Source organism: Sapajus apella, unplaced genomic scaffold, assembly GCF_009761245.1.
Source record: "Sapajus apella isolate SASKATOON/1434 unplaced genomic scaffold, GSC_monkey_1.0 scaffold62, whole genome shotgun sequence".
NCBI classification, from domain to species: domain Eukaryota; kingdom Metazoa; phylum Chordata; class Mammalia; order Primates; family Cebidae; genus Sapajus; species Sapajus apella.
Genome location: NW_022437002.1, coordinates 5692188 through 5716804, shown reverse-complemented (window position 1 = coordinate 5716804; position 24617 = coordinate 5692188). Strand labels below are relative to the sequence as shown.

The following is a 24617-nucleotide window of genomic DNA, read 5'->3' as shown; positions in this document are numbered from 1 at the left end:
GGAGAAAATTCCTGCATGTGAGAGTTTTCAGTTAAGGATAACTGGCTGAATGGGTGTGTTGCTGTGAGAGATACAGATATTTACTGATGTGCACAGTTCCATTAATGTTAAAGAAATGTATTAAGTCTACTGTATGCAAATTTTTTAGCTAACCTCTGAGCACAATAAGGTCAGCAGTGCCCTTAAGGACTTCGCATTATTGGAGGACAAGTTAAATATGCACATTCATCCTGCACAGCACTGCGAGGATAACCTTCTGGAAGCACACCTGATCTGCTCACCCTCTGATTAGAAACCTTCCATGGCTACCCCACACTCACAGAATAAAAACTAAACATTTTATTCTGGTCTTTGAGACTGCAGTGACTTCAACCTCCCTCCCCAACCTTATTTTCCACCACTTCTCTTCAATGACATTCTGGCAAAGCAAAATTACTGGTGACCCCTGTACGTGGCCTAGCTCTGGGCCGTTGTCTCTACTCTGCCCTTCATCTGGAACACCTTCCTTCCCCCAAAGGCTTACATGTAAAATTCTCCAGCCTTCAAAGTCAAGTGCAAATGTCAGCTCACCCAGGAAGTCATCCCTCACCCACTCTCTTGCGGGGCTCCTAGGAGTCCTTTCCCCTCTTCTGAACTCCTTTTGCCTAGTGCCTATGTTTTCCTGATGACACTAACCACCTTTCTCCCTTATTTATGCTCATGCCTTACCTCCCCTCCTGGAGCTGTGGTCTCTGCCTGATTCATCTTTGCAAGTCTCCCAGCTCTTAGCACAGTTCCCCCCTGCTCAACAAGTGTCAAGTGTTTGATGAATGAAAGAATGAATGAAGCAAGACTCAAGTATAAAGGTAGCTATATGCCTAGTGGATCTATCATAGTTCCTCAGTGACTAGCGAATGAACGGTGAGTGGATCAAGAGCATAATGCCTATATTGCTTTAGCATACACATGTGCACATCAGGAGGCTTTCTCACTTTCTTAACTTGGAGCATCATTTGTTGATTCATTCATTCTGTCATATTCGCAAATTTCTGTTTGTTTACTACCTGGCTGTGCCTGTGCCAGATGCTGGCATTATATAAATGAAAGAGATGAGACCATGATTCACAAAGAGCAGACACACATGTCTGTCCAGAACAAAGTGGTGGCACAAGGAGGAAGGGGAATGAAAGAGCAGGACAGGAGGCGATGGGAGAAGTTATCCTGGAAAAGGTGATCCTAGAGCTGAGTCCTGAAGGAGGGAGAAGAGGTTGCCAGGTAGCCAGGGAGGAAGATGGGTGGGAGGGGAATGGGCTTCTAGGCACAGAAAGTGAAGCAGTGTGGTCAGCCTCAAGGAGCTGGAAATGTTCCCGCAGCTGGATGATCACCTGCGATTTCTTGGGTGGCAGCATTCATGGGAGATGAAGTTGGTAGTGGAGGGTCTGGGGAGCACAGAGGGCCTTGGGGCTGTGATGTGTGTTTGGACAGCTCCTGGCAGTTTTGTGGAGAATGGGTGGAGTGGGACAGGATAGGCTGCTAAGCCCAGAGGGCGGCTGTCTCCAGAATGTGACTGGGAGCGAGGAGGCCTGAAGCCAGGCAGTGGCAGTGGAGATGGAGAAGAAGGAAAAATTTAGGGGACATTCAAGTGATCACACCAACTTTTCTCAACCAATGTTTGAGACAGCAGTACACCACGTACCTGTGTACCTACCGCCTACACTCAAATGGTGTTCCTATTTTGCCATATATGCGTATGTGCTTTCTTTGTTCTTCTCTTTCCATCCTTTTGTTTTCCTTTTTGCTGAGTCACTAAAAAGTACATTGTCAATATCATGATACTTCATTTCAAAGTGCTTCAGCACACAGGGATATGCTTATCCATGACACAGCAACCGTAACATACCTAAAAGGCACAGCACTAATTCTCTGAGTCTTAAGGAGAGCAGAGCAGATCTAGGTGTGGCTGACACAAGGAAAGTACAAGAAATTGATTGATGGATTTCTGGGCAGTAGTGAGGACCATTTTCACTGATGAGAATGATGGCTGTGGAGATGGAGGGTAGACAGGAGACTTCTTTCCTAGCCCTCAGGAAGAGAAGATCCAAACAACTATAGGAAACGTCCTCCCCAGAGTAACACAGCAAGACATATGATGTCATGAGGGGCATGCTGAGTATGTATGTGGGGATCCCAAAACAGGAAATACCAGAAGGAGGTAAAGATAACATCAGTCCTCAGTCTGGACGGCTTCTTGGAGCCACAGCAACCTCAAAGGAGCTAATGCAAAGTGAGAAGATGCCTTCCCAGTTGCATTGAGAGCTGCAGAAAGATGGAGATAGAGAGGCAAGACACTGTGCCTTCCTCATTCCCCCACCCTAGCCTGCCATCCCAGCCAGTGCGCATAGCATGTACACATACAGCTGCACTTACGTGTGTGCTCACTCGCTCCTCCTGCTTTCCCTTCCCTTCCCTCCTTTCCCTCTCCCTCTATCCTGCTCCTTCCCTCCCTCTCTCTCTTTCTTCTCTCCTTCCCTCTCCCTCAACCCCCAGTACACACACACCTATCTTGAATAACCAGCAGCAAAGTTAAGATAACTCACACTCATAATTAGACAAACACAAAAAGCCCTTTTGTGTTCGAGTCCTTATTTAGTTATTATCTTTTTAATTGGAAATATCTTTATAGAATCTTTCTATATACAAATTAGGTACTTTTTTTTTTTTGGAGACAGTCTCATTCTATCACCCAGGCTAGGAGTGCAATGGCACTATCTTGGCTCACTGAAACTCCCGCTTCCCAGGTTCAAGCAATTCTCATGCCTCAGCCTCACGAGTAGCTGGGATTACAGGCGAGTGCTATCACACCTGGCTAATTTTTGTAGAGACGGTATTTCACCATGTTGGCCAGTCTGGTCTCGAACTCCTGGCCTCAAGTGATTCTCCTGCCTCGGCCTTCCAAAGTGCTGAGATTACAGGTGTGAGCCACTGCACCCAGCCAGATAATCATCTTTTCAAAGAATTCAAAATGCAAACAAAGAAATGTATAACTAAAAATGAAATGTTTCCATAGTCTTACTCTGTAATCTTACCCCTCCTCACACCCCAAATAAAATAACCATTAATGTCTGTTTGCTCTACTTATTCATTTGGATATTTTGTGTGCCAGTATGTCCATAAAGCAAATGTAATACACACGTTTCTACACTAAGTTCATCTCCATGCATGGCTCAGTAACTTGGTTTTTGTTTTACCACTTAATCGTATATCATCATCTCATCACATCAATATATATAGATCTACCTCATCCTGTTTGATGGGTACAGAGAAATTTTTTTTTTTTTGAGATGGAATTTGGTTTTGTTGCCCAGGCTGGAGTGCAATGGCACCATCTCAGCTCACCGCAACCTCCACCTCCCGGGTTCAAGAGATTCTCCTGCCTCAGCCTCCCAAGTACCTGGGATTACAGGCATGTACCACCATGCCTGGCTAATTTTGTATTTCTAGTAGAAATGGGGTTTCTCCATGTTGGTCAGGCTGGTCTCAAACTCCCAACCTCAGATGATCTGCCTGCCTTGGCCTCCCAAAGTGCTGGGATTACAGGCATGAGCCACCGTGCCCCGCCAGGTACAGAGAATTCTTTTGTATGCATCACCATAATTTATTTAGCTATTACCCTGTTGAATAAGTGAATCTTTTCAGCTTTTCACTCCAACAAACATTCTTATCCCTCAGGCTTCGAACAGTTGTCCATTTATTTCCTTAGGATATATTCTTAGGAGGCAAATTTTGATACATGACCTCAAATTTTCCTCTAGATATTATAGCAATTTACAAGTCCACAAAAGTCTGTGGGAAAGCCTGCTTTCCCACACATCATCACTAGACACTGTCGATAATTTTAGTCTTCACCGCTGAGATGGGCAATAGGATATTTAATTGTCTTTGCAGCTTCTGGTTCCTTGTCTATTTTTTGTTTGGACAGTTTGTCTTTTCATACAGAGTGTTCAGCTGGGCTCATTTCTAGCCTATAATTCATTTAGGTTTCTCTTAAATCCAATAATATTTAAGAAATGTTTTAGTTACTAAGTGGCTTACATATTGTGTATGATTGTCATTATTTTTATTTTGACTGCATTGTGCCTTTTTTCTTTTTGAAATTTTTGTTTTATTTATGTTCCATGGACATTTAAGAATATGAAACGAGTACAAGAGGCTATATTTCTTTTACATAAAATGTATTATGCTTTCTTTCAAACAAAATACGTTATGCATCTGTATTGCTTTTTTTTTTTAACTGTTAACTCTTCCTGTTGTTACCTGATCTGCTTTAACTGGCTCTTTCTTCTAGCGCTTTCAAAGTTCTATGTCCTCTTTTTGTTCTGCCAGTGATCTTGTGTTTTCATTAATTCAGTTTTCAACAGTAATTATTCTGTTCTTTACCCCCTTTTTATTTTGGAAATCTCGCTTTTGTTTTTATTTCAAGGAAACTACATTTTCTGTTTCTATACTGCTCTTGACAGGCTTATTTTGTTTTTATCGATATGTTATCATCTTGCATCTCTGAGAACACTATTTATGTTTTGTTTTTACAATGTTGTCTGTTTTTCCCTGCGTCAACTGCATTTTGCACTTGTGCCATTTGGTGTGATTATTCAGCTGGATTCTTTTTTTTTTTCCCCATTTATTTATTTTATTGCATTTTAGGTTTTGGGGTACATGTGAAGAATGTGCAAAATTGTTGCATAGGTACACATGTGGCAGTGTGATTTGCTGCCTTCCTCCCCATCACCTACCTCTGGCATTTCTACCCTTGCTATCTCTCCCCAGCTCCCCACCCCCCACCGTCCCTCCCCTATTTCCCCCCAACTGACCCCAGTGTGTAGTGCTTCCCTCCCTGTGTCCATGTGTTCTCATTGTTCAACACCCACCTATGAGTGAGAACATGCGGTGTTTGATCTTCTGCTCTTCTGTCAGTTTGCTAAGAATGATTCTTTATGTCCCATGAGCTTTATTATTTGTTCAGTATCAAATCATAGCTAAGAGCTGGACTCTAATACCAGCCTACCTGCCACTCTTATTAGCTATGTTGCTCGGAGAACTCTTTAAGCCCTCTGTGCCTCAGTTCTCTTGTCTTTAAGATGGTAATTACCTGGAACTAGGTAGATAGTTTTCCATTTTACTCAAACAGAGCATGCCTAAGCACAGTAGGCTATAAGTCACCCCTAAAGGATCTCAGGTGGGAGCAGGTGTCCTAGGTGGGAAGAGACAGCAAGATAGCGCATGAGGCTATTTCCAGGGGCACAGACAGGAGAAGGATTTCGGGTGCATCTCTCTACCTTGCTTCACCCCTGATCAAGCACTGAGGGTGACCAGAGAGATTTGTAGCCAGGTTTGCTCCAGTAAGCTTGGCAAGAATGGTCCCTTCCCAGGAGTGCCCAAGAGACAGAGTGCTTGGATGCAGGAATCTATGGTCAGGCTAACCCCTGGGTGTGGTCCAAGCTGGAAAATGAGTCCTGCCTGGATATGTGTGACAAGAGTGAACTGGAAGGCGGCCCCTTTCCTTGAACCCTGGTGATACCTGCAGCACCTGGCAAGTGCTTCTTCCTAAGAAGTGCCAAGGATGGGGCAGATGGGCCAATGTGCTCCATCCAGGCCTGGCAGCTGACAACAGGAGGGCAGACCCACGAGCTGCTCCCTCCCTGTCACCTTGTCACCCTTGCCTGTGTCATCAGTACATAGAACACAGAAGTTTCATCCAATAGGAATGAAACTCTTTTCAGCTTCTGGTGTTGAGCTGGAGTTTTGTTTTTGATGATGATGATTATTATTATTATTATTATTATTGAGACAGGGTCTCACTCTTTCACCCCGGCTGGACTGCAGTGGCATGATCTCATCTCACTGCAACCTCCGCCTCCCAGGTTCAAGCAATTCTCTGCCTCAGCCTCCCTAGCAGCTGGGACTACAGGCACATGCCACCACACCCTGCTAATTTTTTATTATTATTATTTTTAGTAGAGACAGGGTTTTGCCGTGTTGGCCAGGCAGTTCTCAAACTTCTGACCCCAGGTGATCTGCCCACCTCGGCCTCCCAAAGTACTGATTACAGGCTACCACACCTGACCTTTTTTTTCTTTTTTTAATAATCAGTGGGCCAGCTCAGATGAAAATTGGATAGGAAAGGGAGGGAAAGTCTTTTGCTCTTGGTGCTGCCCCTTTATCTGACATTTATCAAATACCTACAGCATACCAGGTTCTGAATCAGTTATTACTGTCCCCATTTTATAGATGAGATCATCAAGGCCCAGAAAGGATAAATGACCTTCCTTGAGATCTCACAATTACCCAGTAATGTGGATTCTGAATGTGTTCTGTCTAACGCCAGTCTGCCATTCAGGCTGTGGTCTGGTTCCATCTTACAAAATGTACATTGAATACCTGCTCTGTGCCAGAGAGCATGTGATGCCGTGCAGTTGGAAACACAAAGACCAGACCAAGGCCAGGCCTTGTCTGCTGGGAGTTCACATTCTAGTGGTGAAATAGCCAAACAAACAGGTACCTCCAAGATAAATAGATGCAATCAGTGCAAGCCAAGCGATGGAGTTCAGTCACAGAGAAGAGAGAGAGGAGTTCTGCCTGTGGCTGTAGAGGCAATCTTTCTAACTGGGAGTAAGAGAGCAAAGGTATGAACATAGGGGAAAATATAGGATCTGTCCACCAAAGAGTACTCACTTGACGTGGCTGGAGCTGCATGCATGTGGACAAATAAGGCTGTGTGGGTAAGGAGGAGTCTTTACACATTGAAGGCCGAGAAAAGAACTCTGAATGGATTTCTCAATATAATAAGGAGCTGTTGGAACATTTTAAACACAGTGACAACATTCAGTTCAATTTAAAAACCTGGAGCATTTAGTCAGTGCTGGGCATTCTGCCAGGCACAGGGGTATAAATATAAATAAGAAACAGCTTCTTCCCTTGAAGGTCTCAGTATTATAGATAGAAATTATAACAGTTAGGAATGAAAATAGAAAAATGGACTAAAGCCTGACTTCAACAAACGGGGGTTCATTTTTCTCCTGGAATGAGAGTCTGAAGCTCCCATCCAGACTTGGTACCGCTCCTCAGGAAGCCATAACCTTCCTTCTTGCTCTGCCATCCTGGGACTTTCATCCTCATGGCTACCTAGTTGGCTGCCATAGCTCCAGACATTATGTCTGTGTTCCAGTCTAAAAGAAGAGGAAAGAGGAAAGGGCACAGAACTCTTCTCCTAATGAAAGCTTGCTTATGTATTTGGGAAGAACCACCATCCTTAGAGATATCATCCTACATCTCATTAGTCAGAACTTGCCACGCCTGGCAGAGAAAAAGTGGGAAATCAATTTTGCTTTGCTTTTAGAGCCTGAATAGTAGACACAAATGAGAGGTTTGGAAATGAAGCACAAATAATCCAACCCACAGTTTCTGCTATAGATTCTAAGATAATGTGAGAAATGCTGTAGTAGAAGTTTGCACGAAACGCAATAAAAAAGTGCCTGTGAGGACAGATCATAATTCTATATGGCAGTTGGGGGTAGGGAACTACAGAGAGGAAGCACTTTTCCAGCTGCACTTTAAAGAATGGCAGGAGCTCACCATGCAGGGTGGAGCTGAGGCCCTCCCGGGCATGTGAAAGAGAGGAAGGTATGAATGTACACAGCTGCTTCTGGAAGAGCTCATTGTCTAGGGGAGATATGAGGACTTCAGGAAGATCTGTGGCAGCAGTGCAGAGGATAAATTGGCTGGGAAGCCAGGGAGGAGCCCAGCAGCACTGTTTGAGGGGTCCTGGCTATATTCAAAAGAACTGAGTCATTTCTTTTGCACAGATGTGGTTAGAGTTGAAGCTATAGGTGGCTGGCTTCATGGAGGGGGAAGGAGGAAGGGAGAGGAGACAGTCCTCTGCTGATGTGCTTTCCCTGCAGAGATCTGGGACCCATGGAAGGTGGAGAACTTCTTACTCTGGACTCCTGGCTTTCTGCTCCTAATGCCCATAAAGCTCATATTTGGCTAATCGTCCTTGTTTTTTAACCACAGAAATACTTCTTAACATAGAAAACTGAAAACGCCATTCTTGGATTTTGGCCACCATGTAGCAAGAGTTGGGGGCATGGTTTTGATTAACCAGGACCCCTGCCCAGTGGAGCTTGTCTTCCTGGGAGGATGCTGGTTGTGCCCAAAACCTGGATTCCCCTGCTGTCATTTCAGATCAGTCACAGGGCAGCAATTCCCCACTGTGGTCAGTGTTGCTTCCCTCCAGCCAGCAAGTGGGCAGCTGGCCCAAAGGAGGCAGAAGGCACCAGAAGTGAAGCTTATTCACAGCTCTTGCCAGGAATTATGGCCGCAGGTTCAGCAGCTTCCACAGGGTTTATTTCTGAGCAACTACAGCAAGTTAAACCTTAAACAGAGAAGGTCCATGTACTTCACTGAAAGACCTGACCTCCTAAAGGAACTGAACAGAGAAGCACACACACACCATGGGGTATTCTTTTATCAGATTTAAGGTTTCAACAAATCGGGGAATAGCCAAAAGGAATGTGAACATTTTTTGAAGAAGAGGATGTGGATAGCCTGATAGGTATAAATGTAGCTTTAAGAATGGTGGCACTCTCTGGGCATTCAGTTTTTCATGGAACACCTCTAGAGAAAGCAACACAAACTACTTCAAATTATCCTCACACGATAATCCAACCAAGCTACACAGAGTAGTTGAATTGGCCAAAATGCATCAACTTGACTGTCAGTTTAAGATCCCAAAAATGAATTCCAGCATCTCTTAGAAGGAGGATAAACTATTCAGCCAAAGAAATGCACATTCCCTGTTCGTTGACCACACTGAACCAGTAAAGATCTCTCCCTTTCCAAAAATAAGTAAACACATAAGCAAAAAATATATAAAATAAACTTGTGTGATGCCACTTAAAACATACCGTTCATTAAAAGAGAACCATTTCCCTAAAGAAACACAAAAATTTTTTTTCTAAAAATGTTTTGCTGTAATAGACAAGAAAATTTAAATGAGTATAGACATAATAATCTCATTTACGTATAAGAAATATGGATGACTGATAGAAGATGGATGATGACATGCGGGAGGAGAGATTCTGAGATAGAAAGACAGTGATGAAGGTGAGAAAGGAACACAAAGAAATTAATCACACAATAATAACTAAAATCCACAATACCAGCATTTGCCTTGTAAGAAATAAAAGCATTGAAGTAGCAGACAAGCTATACTCTAAATGAAAAGTAGACAAACATGGAAGAGAGAGTGCCAATCCAGGCAGCACAAATGCACAAGAGCAATGAAACAGAGCAGAAGGAATAATAAAATATAATTTTATTTTATTTCCTGGGGAAAGGGTGGGGAGTGGGATGACCAGGGCTGAAATGTCCTCAGTAAAGTGAAAGGATTCATTGAGTTTCCAGGCAAAAAATAAATTAGATACAACATGATGAAAAATAAAATCATTCCAAGGGATGGGAGTGCTTACTCCACAAAGTAATTTAGGGCTACAGGCCTTGTGTGAGGTAGAAGGGAGTGGGGAAGGCACAGGCAACCTCTGGAGCAGAGGTTACAGGAGCTCAGGATGGATCATAAAAAGTCCCTGCAAGCATTTGGCTAAACTAACTCACACAAGCAAGCACAGATCATATCTCATTATATAAAATATTCATTTACAAAAAGCAACCACCACAACTAATACAACCCTCCTAAGACTTTTTTTCCATAATGCCAAAGTTCAAAGTCAGTGGTATTATTGGTCCCACGAATTGTTGATTCAGCCAGGATATATAATTCACTTACAAAAGTAACATATTATTCTGATATGCATAAAAGCCACATAAAATTGGCTCTCATAGGCTTCCTGAGGAACTTAGAAAAACATTGTAGTAGGCTGAATGGTGGCCCCCAAAAATGTCAGGTTCTAATGCCTAGAACCTGTAAAGATTGCCTTGTTTGGATAAAGGGTCTCTGCAGATGTGATTAAATTAATGATTTTGAACTGAAGGGGTTATCCTGGATTATCTGGGTGAGCCCTAGATGCAACCACATGCAACTTTGCAAGAGGAAGACATGTACAGGATAAGATGATTCAAAGACAGAGGTAGAGGTTAGAGTGATACAGCCATAAGCCAAGAAATGCCAACAGTATCAGAAGTTGGAAGAGGCAGGAAGAGAGTCTATTCTGTAGCTTCCAGAGGGAGCATAGCCCTGCTGACACACTGATTTCAGCACAGCAATACTGATTTCAGATTTCTGGCCTCCAGAACTATGAGAGAATAAATTTCTGTTTTGTTTTTGTTTTGATACAGAGTCTCACTCTGTTGCCCAGGCTGGAGTGCAGTGGCATGATCTCCGCTCACTGTAACCTCCACCTCCCAGGTTCAAGTGATTCTCCTGCCTCAGCCTCCCGAGTAACTGGGATTAAAGGCACCTGCCACCATGCCCAGCTAATTTTTGTATTTTTAGTGGAGAAGGGATTTCACCTTGTTGGTCAGGCTAGTCTCAAATTCCTGACCTCAGGTGATCCACCTGCCTCAGCCTACCAAACTGCTGAGATTACAGGCATGACCCACTGCACCTGGCCAAATTTCTGTTGTTTTAAGCCATCAAGTTTGTTGTAATATGTTATAGCATTCACAGGAAGCTAACACAGACATATAATTTTTGGCCTACTGAGGTGTTTAGGAAGAAAACCCTATAGTTTTGATGTCCATGAAAGATGGTGCTTAACTTGGGCCTGTAGTCCCTACTTACATTGTCAATGGTTTGATAGTTGGGGGGAAAGCATAGGGAAACATAAAACCTTTTTTAGATTTACTGTCTTATGTAAGAGGAAGTAAAATGGTATGATGTATTATTTTTCTTAAATCTGATGACAATACAAGTTTAGGAGTACTTTTGAAGATGCTTAAAGAAAACCACCAGTAGAGTTTAAAACAAAATGTAGACCTTGCCAATCACTAACGAAAGCTTAAAAACTAAGAAATATTACCAAAAAAAGCAAGAAAATATAATAAACAAAAGCATAAAAGATGGCCGGGTGTGGTGGTTCATTCCTGTAATCCCAGCACTTTGAGAGGCTGAGGCAGGTGAATCACTTGAGGCCAGGAGTTTGAGACCAGCATGGTCAACCCAGCTAAACCCCACCTCTACTAAAAATAGAAAAATTAGCCAGGCATGGTGCCACACACCTGTAGTCTCAGCTACACAGGAGGCTGAGGCACGAGAATCACTTGAGCACGGGAGATGGAGCTTGTAGTGAGCCAAGATCACGCCACTGCTCTCCAGCCTGGGTGCCAGAGGGAGATTCTGTCTCCAAAAAAAAAAAAAAGACAAATCATAAAACAGGTTGATGAAAATAAGCCTCTATTATTAGCAGTAATGGCTAACTGATAATAGATAACCCTCAAATCTCAGTAGTTTAACACAATAAAAGTTAACTTTTCACACACTTTATAGTCCAGTGCTGGCCTGCAGTGGGGAACAGGGTTCTGGGTGGGGCTGGAGGTGTCTATTCCACAAAGTAATCCAAGGCTCCAGGCCTCATGTAGGGAGAAAAGAATGGGGGGAGCAGAAGCAGCCTCTGGAGCAAATCAAGGTTACAGGAGCACAGGATGGGCAGGAGGCTGGGAGCATGACCCAGAGCACAGAAGTGGTATCATCTGAGGCTTCTCTGAAGGATCGGCAAAGAACTAAGGTCAGGGGCTTGAGAAGAATGCCAGACTCAGATGCTGAGCAAAGGGTCTGCAAAGGGAGCAGACACAGGTTCCCAGAGAGAGGCCCCGAGACGATGGTGCACAGGGAAAAGAAGCCCCTACAGTCACATGTGGAGCAACTACTGACTGACATGTGGCAGGGAAACAGGAGCTGTAAGGAGCTATGAGCTGGTGCCCACATGAGACACATTCATGTTGCAAGGCACAGATTGTTGGGTTGGATAAATTTGAAAAGAATGCTGCTAAACAGAAGAACAACAGAATGTTAAAATAAAATGTTGGTACAAAAGAATAGCATGAGAACATATGGAAGTAAAAAGCAGGGATCATAATATTGCTTTTCTTTCTTAAAAAAAAAAGGTAAAATTCAAGGTTAAATAACGTTAAAAGAGACAGAGGGGATGCTTTCATATGATACAATGCATAGCCCACAATAATGCTAACAGTCATGAATCTTTCTGCACTAAGTAACCTAATGAGAAAACATAAAGCAAAATCTGTCAGAAATACAAAGAGAAATTGGCGATCCTTATAGGAGACTTTAACACATCTCTCTAAGTAAAAAAATAAATAAATCGAACAAAAATGAAATTATTTTAGGTGATTTTACCATTTGATGATTTTTTAATACTATGTGCTAGATGCTTTATATGTGATTTCATTTGTAATAATACTCTTAGCAACACTGCTTGATAGATTGAAATTACAGTCATTTTTTACACAGGGGTAAACTGAGGCTCTGCAAGGTCACCATATTAGCTTTCTCAGAACTAGTATTTGAACCCAGATGTTTGGCTCCACAGCTAGTGTTTTTACTTTAAGGAAACATTTCTTCCAAGAACAAAGATACATCCGCCCCTCACAGAATCCCTGACACCTACAGAGAAGACTCTGGACTCTGTCTAGTGATAGGCAGTCTCAGAGCCTCCGGTTACAGGGTGATGAGGAAGAGAGGGAAGCTGGCCGGAGGTTGCCCAGTACGTTAGAGGGGAGCACAAGGTCACAGCCTAAGTCCAAGACACCAATCAATACCCTGGAACGTTCTGCAGTGTTTTCAGTGACCCGAAGCCCAGTTTTCTTTTTCCACTTCAGAAAATAACCAAAGAATCTTTTTTTTTTTTTTTCTTTTGAATGCCAGCTGGTCCCCAAAGAGAAGAGCTTTTTATTTTTCTCTAGACACCAATGCTGGATTTGGGCTTTGGGCTGTCTTCTCAGTTTTTGCTCTTTGGATACTTGATACTTAATTATTATTGTCTGCTATTATGATCATGGTTTAATTGTTGGTTTGCAGCTCGGGCAGCTTAGAGGGGGGGCATTTGATAAAACAAGTATTATTTTCTGATTGCCCTTTCCAGTGTCACCAAGGATAATTTCAGCTGCATTCTCATGTGGGGACAGGGGTGATTTCTGACCCCCTTCCCCCCACAGCAGCTATTTATTCAAATGTCATTTCCCCCTAATGTAAAGAACCGCCATCATGACTCATGTCAGTGAAAGGTTTATTGTGTTCCTGCGGTGGTGACTGTTGGTTGGGAACATCCAAAGCCCTTTCATATTCTGGGTCCCAGTCCGAAGACAAGTGAAATCAACACCTCAAGGTGCCATGGTTTTTTTTCTTTCTTTCTTTTCTCATTTTTGCATGCCTTTCCAATTTGCAATGGGATATAGATAAACTACGTATAAGCAGGGAGGTGGGAATTGCTTTTTTTAAAAAAAAAAAAATACCCAGTGTGTCCAAGTTTCCTTCAGACTAAGAAAACTGAGGCCCATAATCCCAGAAGCAAATTTTGCCCGTGGATAACACTTGAGAGGGGCAGGCCCCTGCAGTGAGAATCCACTTTCCCCCCAGCTTCTTAGCTTTAGGCTCTGGTAGAAAATCTCCTCCTGTTGCTGAAGCTGAGTGTCATGAACCTTACACTAGCCTCAGCAAAGCACAGTAGAGTCTCAGAGGGGGCTGGTGGGAAGAGGTAAGGGAGTGAGGGCCAGGTGGGTGCACCCTTAGCTAGGGCCTACTTTTGGTTGGTGGGGCGGAAGGTGTTGCAGTGGTGGGTGGAACTCTGAAAACACCATGAGGAGAGGCATGTGGTGATCTCAGACTTGAACAGGGACATCTGCACATCCCAGGGTGTCCCTGCAGCCAGCAATAAGGTCAAGATCCAGCCCCTACAGGGCAAGCAGAATTTCAGGGCAGTCCCACAAAGGGATGGGAGGGAGAACCAGGAGCCCAGTGAGACCCAGTTACCTGAGCTGGCATACTTGCTGGAGTTAGACTGCAGATTATCATGAGTGCCCAAGATGCAACCCAGGCAAACCAGATACCAGACTTAGGATGCTGAGACCAACTCAAAAGCCCTCCTTTGGTGGAACCCCTCCCTCACTGCCCTCAGCCCTGCCCCAACACCATGGAAACTGCTCTCACTATGAGAATGAGGATCATGAACTCCTTGCTTCTCTGCAGCTTGGACATTATCACCCTTCCCTGAGCCATGGCTTCGGGTCTCAGCCATCCGCACCTCATGCTTTGTCTTCCTGAAGAGCTTGTCATTTCCTGGGTGGGCCAGCCTCTCCCTCGCATCTGTGTCTTTGCATACCCGCTTTTCTCTGCCCACATTCCCTCCTCTTCTCACCCTCTTCACCCACCCCCTTCATCTGACTCATCCTGTTAATCTCTCATCTCTCTCTTCTCTTATAAAGATATCAAGACTCAGCTCAGTCATTACCTCCCCCAGGAGGCCTGGTCTCATCCCCTTGGCCTAAGTTAGGGGCCTTCTCTGTACAGACCTTTACTGTAGATCATACCGCATGCAGAGGTGGAAGCATGCCATATTCCTATCTGCATCACCAGTGCTGGGTATGCTATCTGAACTTAGTACTTACTATTCATAGATTTAAAGTATGACAATCAGTATCACTGTAGGCTCAAGGAACCTATAAGCCTGGAGATTTAGAAAGTAGGAGCATGGTTGCAGTATCCCAGTTTCTCCCAGGTTTAGACTCAGCAGCTAGCTCTGGCCCAGGTTCTGTGTGGCTAGATTCTATGTCTTTGGTAGTGTAGAGCACTAAAAATACCCTTGTAAGATCCAAGGGGCTGGATGTGGGTGGTAAAGGGAGAACTCAGAACTCTCAGAGAAATAGGAAGTATCCACCTTAGTATATAGGATTTGTTTAATTGCCTCTTGGGTGAGTTTGGATGAATCACATAGGTGCCTGAAAGCTGGCGAGCCATTCGTTCACTCATCAATTCAATCAGCCAACCTTCACCAAGCGGCCAGTACGGGTCAGGCCTCATGCTGGGTACCAGAGATATAGAAGTGAATGAGAAACTGGCACCAGAGTTAAGGGGTTCAGCAAGACACGGAAGTCAAAGGATGACTCTGATAGAGCAGGAGCCTGTAGAGGGAGCATCTCCCCAGACTGAGGGGATGGGGAGGACAAGGAGAAGCCCGTGGAAAACTCCTCCACTAGATGCGAGGCACCTACCAGAACACATCAGCCAGGTGGTGGAAGAATTTACTAGAGCTGCTCTAACAAACTAAATAGCTTATAATAAAAGAAATGTGTTTTATTCACAGTCCTAGAGGGTAGAAACCCAAAGTCATGTTGCCAGTGGGCCAGGATCCCTCTGAAGACTCTAGGGAAGAATCTGTCTCATGTCTCTCATAGTTTCTGGTGGTTGCCAGAAACCCTTGGCATTCCTTGTCTTGTAGACACGTTACTCCTATCTGTGCCTCCATCACATGGTCTTCCCTGTGTCTCCTCCGTGTGTCTGTATCCAAATCTCCTTCTCTCTTTTCTCTCATCATGATAGCAGTCATTGGATTAGGGCCCACCCTAACCCAGTATCCCCTGCTTGTCATAACTTGGTTACATCTGATTCTATTTCCAGATAAGGTCACAGTCACAGGTGCCGGGGGTAAGGACTTGAGCATATCCTTTTGCAGGACACAAGTTAACCCACTACGGATGGCGTGGGGGCATGTGAAAGGGGACCTTCCAGACAGAGAGAGGCTCTGAAGCAAGAGAATAAAAAGGAAATCAATAAAGGGTGAGAAGAACAGGAGAAGGCAACTGGGGCAGCCCAGGAGAGACTTGGTGTGGCCCTTGGAAGGCTGCCTTTATCCTGTGGAGAAGGAGGAGAGCCTGGGTCAGAGGAGTGGTTCAGGAAGATCACCCTGGTCCTGATGGAAAAGGCGGATTGAAAGGATGGGAGGGGAACTGGATCCAGGAAGGCCAGTTACTCTTTCTATGCCTCTGAATATGCTTTTCCCTCTCTTGCCATCTTCCTCTCCCTGAATTTCTCCATACTTTCCTTTCTTCAAAACTGTTTCAAAGACACTGCCTCCTTGAAGCTGTCCTTGCCTCTTCAGATTAAAAGAAGAAGATGCTGTAAAACAAAGGGCTTTGGTACCAGACAGACATGGTTTGAATAGTGGCTCTGACCCTTGCTAGTTGCCTCTCTTAATCCCTTGGAACTTCAGTTCCTCCACAACAAAATAGTGAAAATACACCTTGAACTGCAGGATTTTATGAGGATATTAGGCAATGCACGTAAAGCAGTTGGTACATAGGAGATTTTCTACAAATATTTAGCTCTTTTTCTCCTCCAGTGCTTTTGATAGCATCTTATTTATCCCACTCTTTAGCACCTATTGCACGTATTATTATGTTTTGGGTGTCTCCTTCAATAAGTAGCAGCTTCCTCCAGGGCAAACTTAGAGCCTTACACATCTCTGCAGCTCTCAACACAGAGCTTGACATGCAACACGCTTCATCCCTCTTCCCTGGAAATGGCCTGTTTTGTCTCTGTGGCCCACAGACAACCAAGTCATCAATAGGAAGGAAGATCTTTTCACTTCTTTCCTCCGCTTCAGTTTCTCCCTCCTGGGGGCACAGTGCAAGGGGGAAGGGGGGCCACAAACCATTTTCAAGATATCAAAAGCCAGAAGAAGACCCAGTGTTCACCTACAGGGGAGCTGCTCACACAAACCCCAGTGTCTGTTTTGTCCTGAAATTATTTCTTTCGATCAGAACTGCTCATTAGCGTTTATAGACTCTGATTTCTATAAGATGAGAAAAGTATTCAATAGGAGTCTTAATAAATGTTATTGGGTTTGGCAAGCCAAGTCTTTCCTGGCTACCATCAAAGGATTATAATGAAAGCGGACACTGGCCCCCTGTGGCAGCCCCTAGCTAATTTCCCTGCATCCACTCTTGCCCTTGTCAATTTTTTCTTACCCAGACACCAAGAGTCATCTTAACATGTAAATTGAAATCTGTCAAATCTCAGCTTAAAATACACCAATGACTTCCCTCAGCTCCTACAGAATACACCAAACTTCTTCCCCCACCCACAGTCCCGCCAGCCCTGCCCCTTCCTGCCTCTCCTGGCCCAGCATCAGCCTCCATGGCCTTTCCACTGGGACCTTTGCACATGCTGTCCTTTATTCACCACAGGCTGCCTCCCACCTCTCACTCTGCCTGCTCTCCACGTGGCTTGGCATCTTGCTTAAATGCCACCTCCTTAGAAGGTCTTCTCTGGCCACTCTGTCTAAAATGGATGCTCTGCCTCAGCACTCTGCCATGTGCTTCCCTGTGCTGGACACAGCTGATAATCTTTGAGTGAGTTTGTGTCTGGGGGGTTATTGTCCATCTCCAGAGGCTCCTGGAGAATGGCACCTGCCTGTCATCCTCACTGTTATACTGCAGCATCCCACACATGGGCGGGGCTTACGTGAATGAATGCTGAAAGAAGCTTGAACTTGAGCCTCTGTCCTTTCAGTTGCCAACTTGTATTGTTTGAGCACAAAGAGAACCCCACCCCCTCCTCCCCTCTTCTGCGCTCCTCTCCACAACATCAGTGCCAAGCTTTTGACTTTGTCTGTTTATGAGATCAGCTAAGCTGAATGCAATGAACTGGCATTTTTAATTCATGGTCTTGAATAACATGTATGACTGACGGGTAAACTGTTGCTGATTGGTAGAGCCTGTCCAGCCCCTGCCTGACTCTCAACCACAGCCTCTTCCTTCTAGAGATGTAGGCAGCATTGTAAGGAGAAAGAGTAGAAGCACTAAGGTCTGACCTGGATTAGTATTCAATAATAGCAATTCCAGCTTACTCTCTAATCAGCCCATGACCTTGGACAAGTAACCTACCCTCTCAAAGCCTCAGTATTCTCATTGTTGAAGGTGAGATTGGTCCTACCTACAAAATAAAGATGCTTGCATGGACTCCATGGGCTAATGTGAAAGTGCCTGATACAGAGTGGTTGTTACAGAAACACATTTTCTTTCATGTCTCCTTAGTCCCCATATTCTTGCTTTTCTCAGCTTCCTGTCAGACTGGGGTTTCATTCATTCATTCATTCATTGACTCACCCATTCATTCAGCTGTTCACCCTCAGGACTTCACATGACCTCTAGAGTCAGTCTCTGACTAGAAGACGATAAAGCCCAAACTCCCATAGCTAATTTTGAGACTCTCGTTATCTTCGCTCTCTCAATCCGGCTGTATTCTCTATGGCATCCTAATACCACCTGAACTCAAGTATGGAATTGTCTTTCTTCCTGGACAGCTTCACCTCCTCTCTGCCTCTGGGTCTTATCTCATGTTATTAAATCCAAAGAAGGCACTCTCCTTTTCACACCACCCAAACTTCAGGTCTCATTTCCCTTTGCCTTCCCTGATGAGTGTGGCCCACACCAACCTCTTTTCCGAGAGCACGTACGGCCACACCACGTGGCTGGCACTCGGTCTCCTCTTGGCTGCTGATTTCACGGTACATTGATCACTGCAGAGAAGGCAGAGAAGGCAGGGGCAGCCTGGCACAGCAGTGAGCATGCACATTTGTACTCTGTCCTAGGGATCTCCTTCTCCCTCTTTTCAATTAGATGTGGGCCGCCAGCCTCACACAGCTCCTGGTATTGAGGAATCCCCTCCTGTATCTACAAAAGCTTCTACCTAGGAAATCCAAGAGTTTCCTTTGGTTTCTAATAGTATTAACTAGTTACTGAAAGTAAGAAACACACACACATATATATCTGACAATAAATAACTAGAAAATGTAACTAAAAATTAAATCTCATTCACAATAGAAATGAAACCGTAAACTTATGGACTATTAAAGAGGAGATTTAGCAAGAGGGGTGCAAAGAAGAAAACCATAACAAAGATGAAAAACATAAAACTTTGCCAAAATACATAAAAACTAAGTTATCTACAATGCTCCTGGCTAGGGAAAAATAGTAACATAAAGATATCCATTCTCTCCAAATTAATCAATGCCTGTGTAATTCCAATCAAAATCTCAATCAGATTTTTTTGAGACTTGGTAACCATAAAGTTCATCTGGAAGAGTAAAGTTGGGAAATAAGCTAAGTTTTAGGGAAAAAATATCAAAATTTGAGAATATGAAAAACCAGGTAAGGTGAGCAGCTATGTTTCAGGTACGACAAGTAGATTCTAGCATAGGAAAAGGGGAGAGCACTGGAATTGAGAAAAGAGTTCAGAAACAGCCAACAACTAAGGGGACATTTCAGACCAGTAGGGAGAATCAGGATTCTTCAGCTATGAACATGTCATCATCCGTGGGTATCAAGAGCACCAACCAAAATGTCAGATACATCTGAGGCAAGCAAGGCCTGGTACCAGGCTCGTGAAAATTATGATCTAGTTACATGAAAAGTATGATCTAGTTATAATTAGGGAGAAGCATAGTCTACAAATAAGTACACTAAAGATAGACTGGTAGATGCTAAGGAGGGAGTAAACAGATATTTTTGTATGCAAAGTATGGAAAAGGCTACTTTAGATAGGTGTTGGGACAATTGAATGTCAATTTGGAAGAGTAATGAACTTATTGGCTGCAAAAAAATGAAACTAGCCAGGCATAGTGGGTGGCTCACACCTGTAATTCCAGGACTTTTGGAGGCTGAGGCAGGAGGATTGCTTGAATCCCAGCATTCATGACCAGCCTGGGCAAAATAGAAAAACCCCATCCCTATAAAAAATAAAAGTAGTCAAACATGGTGGCATGTACCGGTGGTCCCAGTTACTCAGGAGGTTGTAGTGAGCTACAATTGCACCACTGAACTCCAACATTGGCAACAGAAAAACCCTGTCTCAAAAAAAGAAAGAAAGAAACTGTCCAAGTCCCAGGAAAATATTAAGGTATTAAAATTTTGATTAAAGCTTAGTTTTGTTTTTGAATCATTGGGTTGGGAGAGAGGTTTGCCCAAGCACAACGTGACATCTAGTATCCTTAAAGGAAAATATTACATATTTGATTTCATAAAATGAAACACGTCTATACCAAAATGGATACCACAAACCGAAGTTAAATGAGAAAAAGTCACCAGACACTAGGAGAAAATATTCGCAACAAATATATAAAAGAGAAATCAAGGCCGGGCACAGTGGCTCACACCTGTAATCCCAGCACTTTGGGAGCTGAAGTGGGCAGATGACGAGGTCAGGAGCTCGAGACCATCTTGGCTAACACAGTGAAACCAATCTCTACTAAAAATACAAAAAATTAGCCGGGCATGGTGGCACACACCTGTAGTCCCAGCTACTCAGGAGGCTGAGGCAGGAGAATTGCTGACCCGGGAGGTGGAGGTTGAAGTGAGCCAAGATTGCGCCACTGCACTCAGCTTGGGTGACAGAGCAAGATTCTGTCTCAAAAAAAATTAGAGAGAAATCGAAATATATAAGATAAATAATAGTCATAATATATAAGTAGAATTTTTAAAGTTTGCATCCATCAATTAAGATGGATAAAGAATTTGAAAGATACAAATGCCCAATAAATATGCGCAAAGATACCCAACCTTACCAAATCATCTAAATTCAAAACTGCCAGCGAGATTCCATTGTGGTCTAGCAGATGAGGGAGCATTGTCATAAAGAATATATTTACAACATTATAATATCTAATGCTGATGAGGTGAAGTTTAGAGAGAATAGTAACATCAATACCGATAAGTGGAAATACAAATTGAAACAAAAAATATACTTATTAATTTGTCCCTTTAGCAGACATGCATGCTTCCCGTCTGGCATTTTCCATCTATTCCTAGGAGTTCCATGGAATACTAATTGATATTGCAAGAGAAAAAGAAGTTTGCACGATCAAGTAATGCTTGGGAGGATACTTGAGAGATAATTTAGCAGGATTTATTTTAAAATTTTTAAATAGATACCCTTTTCCCCCCAGAATTACTTTGGCAAGCCAACTGAAATATTAACAGAAATGCACAAAGCTACATAAAATGAGAATGTTCCTTGCACTTTCATGTAAAATTGTGATGTATAAGTGTCCATTTCTGCGGAAAAAAAAAAAACGAGGGTAATGTTTATGTCCATGATACAGTATTAAATGAAGAAAGAAAGTTATAGAAAACTACATAAAATATGGTCTCATTTTGAGGGAACAGTATATATGTGTGCTCATTGAAAAACTCTGGAAGCATATGCACCAAACCTACTATTAATTGAATAGCTCTGGAGAACAGGTTGGCTGTGTGAAAGACAGACTTTTTTTAAATTCAGTACATCTGTATATTGTTTGCCTTTTCTCTGCCTCAAGCATGTCATATTTTTTAAATTTAAAAAGATATTTTTAAAAAGAGATAGTGATGAATGGGTTAGATCCTGGAACAGAAAAAAAAAAAAAAAAAAAAAGAAGACATCAATGGAGAAACTGGTGAAATTCAAATACAGTCTGGAGTGTAGTTCATAGTAAGTATGCCAACATTGCTTTCTTAGTCGTGACAAATGTACCATGGAAATGTAAAATGTTAGCAATAGAAGAATGGTGAAGGGTCTATGGGAACACTGTATTATCTTTGCAACTTTTCTGTAAGCCTAAAATTATTCCACAATTAAAAAAAAAAATGATTAACAGAGAGTCCCGTAAGTTTGTAGCCAAGATATCTTTGGCTGTTGAAATCTTTGGTTCCAGAAATTCAGGTTGCTGCTTGAGCTCTCTTGCTCTGAGAACCCTTTCTGTGTCCTGCAGACCTCCACACTTGGAGACCCCTACCTGGCCTCCTGAGGTCTGCAGTGATTATCTAAGGGCTATATAGAGCTAATATCCCCAGAATTCTGCTCTGGGAAACCGAGGTATGAGGTCACCCCTACCTGCACTGTGGCTGGGCCAGCTTCTCAGAGACTCCACAGTTTCCCCTCCCCTCTATCCCTAATAATTGTTTTTTTTTTTTTTTTTTTGCCTATGTCTTTTGTCCAAGCCAGATCCTGCCTTCTCAGTATTCCACTTCCAACCTAGAATGGTAACAATATGGGCTCAGGGAGAGGTCTGCAGGCTATGTAGGGTTGAGGAGAGGGATGTAGTCCGACAGAGGCAACATGGAGCTCATAGGAAGAAAAGGATGCACAAAAGCCACACCCCTCACTCTTGTCCCCATTGCTGGGGGCCCCTTTGGGAGGAGTTGGCCTGGTGAAATCATGAGGATGCTGCCAGATGCTGCCTTCTCTCCCTTCCTCCCAGGCTTCGTAGGTTTAGGGCCAGGCTTTGTAGGGTTAGGACCTTCTGATCAGAGTCCCCTGGAAAAGAAGGGGCTGAGCCCAGATGACCACTGCCTCTTCTCTCTGTGCAGGCTACACTTCCTGGTGTTTGACACAGAGGAGGTTCACGATGTGCTGCGCATCTGGGACGGGCCTGTGGAGAGCGGGGTTCTGCTGAAGGAGCTGAGTGGCCCAGCCCTGCCCAAGGACCTACACAGCACCTTCAACTCAGTCGTCCTGCAGTTCAGCACTGACTTCTTCACCAGCAAGCAGGGCTTTGCCATTCAATTCTCAGGTCTGTGTGTGCCCTCTGCCAGCCCCACTCCACATGTCCTGACACATGGCACCCACCTCCCTCTCGTCCTTGCTTTCCTTCGTCCCTCAGTCCATGTAAAGATAGTTATTGAGCATCTGCTACGTGCCTGGTACATGGCTAGCACCTGCTCGAATGTCTGTGCTGAGCTCACTCTGGTGGGGAAGACAGGTGGGTTAATAGACACTTACATACAAATTGGTAAGTGTCTAGATGGAGACATGTGGGCTATAATGGTCACCTTGGAGCAACAAGGAAGATGTTCCAGAGAAGATGATGTCCAAGCTCAGACCCATAGGACAAGTAGAAGTTACTCAAGAAAAGGAAGTGTTTCAAGGAGCAAGTAGTCATCTATGACAGGGAAAGGTGCCGCTGAATTGGACTTTGGAGGACTTGTGCACCCCATTAGATGGAAAAGAGAGAAAAGGGCATTCTAGGTGCAAAGAACACACCAACAAGTGTAGATGCAAGAATGTGGGTTCCGGAAGTGGAGGGCTACCCCATATGGCTGAAGCACAGGGAGCACGGAGGGATGTGGAAGGTGCAAGTAGACAGTGGTTTGGGGCACGGTTATGAATGAGCTGATGGGACATGTTACACGCTCGGGTTCTTAGCTGAGCGTAGGTCTCAGCAAAGACTGGAAGCCAACATGAGTAATCTAAATTTAATTAATTAGGCACTGCAATAGCCAATTATGGAGGAGCATGACAAAGAGCTACCCGAAATGGCCAATGCTCAAACATCCAAGTCCCAATATGAGATAATTTATATGATTGGCCCTGCCTCTCCCTGGAATGCATCATCTCATCTCCTCTAAAGTGCCTCTTCCATCATTCCTCTCCCTGAACAAGTGACTGTGCCTTGGTTTCTGCTTATGTTTATTATACAGCAGCTGTCTTCATTACCATCTCCTTACTCCACTGCATGTGTGGTGGGAGGGAGGGGGAGTTTCCATGGTAATTCCAGAGCAATTTCTTGTGGCACCTGTGCCATGGCTTTGCCCCCGAGCTCTCTCCCGTTGGTGTATCAGCTAACGGTGGTTGGGGTATATCCCTGGCACCACTGAGGTTGTTACAGAGTTGCAAATCCTGCCTCTAGCTCTTTTCTGCTATATCTGTCATCTCTGTGGAGATGAGCATTTAGCAGCGTGGGGAGCAGATGAGAGTCTCCAGCATCACATTGCTTTATCCTTATTAATTTGTCCGTTTAACACTCATGCATGCTTCCAGTCTAGCATTTTCCATCTATTCCTAAGAGTTTCATGGAATACTAATTGGTATTGCAAGAGAAAAAGAAGTTTGCACAATCAAGTAATGCTTGGGAGTAAAGCATAAGTTGATGCAGACCTAAAGAAATGATCTGCAATTTGGGACCTCTGAGAACATTTGCTATGCTAATGCATTTAAATTCCAAAGATGTCTGGTAGGTCACAATTTCCAAACATATTCCATCATCGATGACTTTTTTCAAGGCCATCTCAAGAGACTAGCATTTCATGGAACAAACTTGGGAAATTGTTGGGATAAGCAACGGAAGGATCTCCCAGCAGCAAGGAAGTAAGGAGGGTAGAATGCTAAAAAGACGGCTCAGTCCCCTCTCTGGGGAAAGGAGTATTATGAATAATTAAGCCAGACATATTTTCTCCAACTGTGCCCAAACTGATGGGTATGGCTTTAAAAAAAAAAAAAAGAAAGAAAAGCCCATAATTATGCTGACAGATTCCCCACAGATTTACATTATCTGACCCCCACTGTGTCCTCAGTTTCGTCACGTGGGACAGAGTCCCTGGGTGCTGTGTACAGGCTGCTTTCTGATGCATTGTCCAGCTCATGGAAGTCCTATTCATCCTTCAAGGTTCATCTCAGATGCCACTGCCTCCTAGTCTCCCCATTCAGAGTAAATTGCTATAGCCCACGGCACCCCGGCACTTTACTTCTACTTATTCAGCACATTGTCAATACCAGGCATTCCGTCTCATTTGAAGCTGGGCACCTACTTGCCATCCCACTAAAAGCTCCTGCCATACGTCCAGACTCTCTCATAGTGTAT

At 43.8% G+C, this 24617-nt stretch overlaps 1 protein-coding gene across 5 annotated transcripts in view; it reads left to right on the top strand.

Annotated features, from left to right (window-relative positions):
• Positions 1 to 24617, top strand: part of CSMD2 (CUB and Sushi multiple domains 2) — a 617682-nt gene that overhangs the window by 445431 nt on the left and 147634 nt on the right. For all 5 annotated transcript variants that reach the window (XM_032246841.1, XM_032246839.1, XM_032246837.1 and 2 more), the window contains one exon: positions 22348 to 22550. In XM_032246841.1, coding sequence (XP_032102732.1) covers positions 22348 to 22550 — 203 coding nt within the window. The remainder of the gene's footprint in view (positions 1 to 22347; positions 22551 to 24617) is intronic.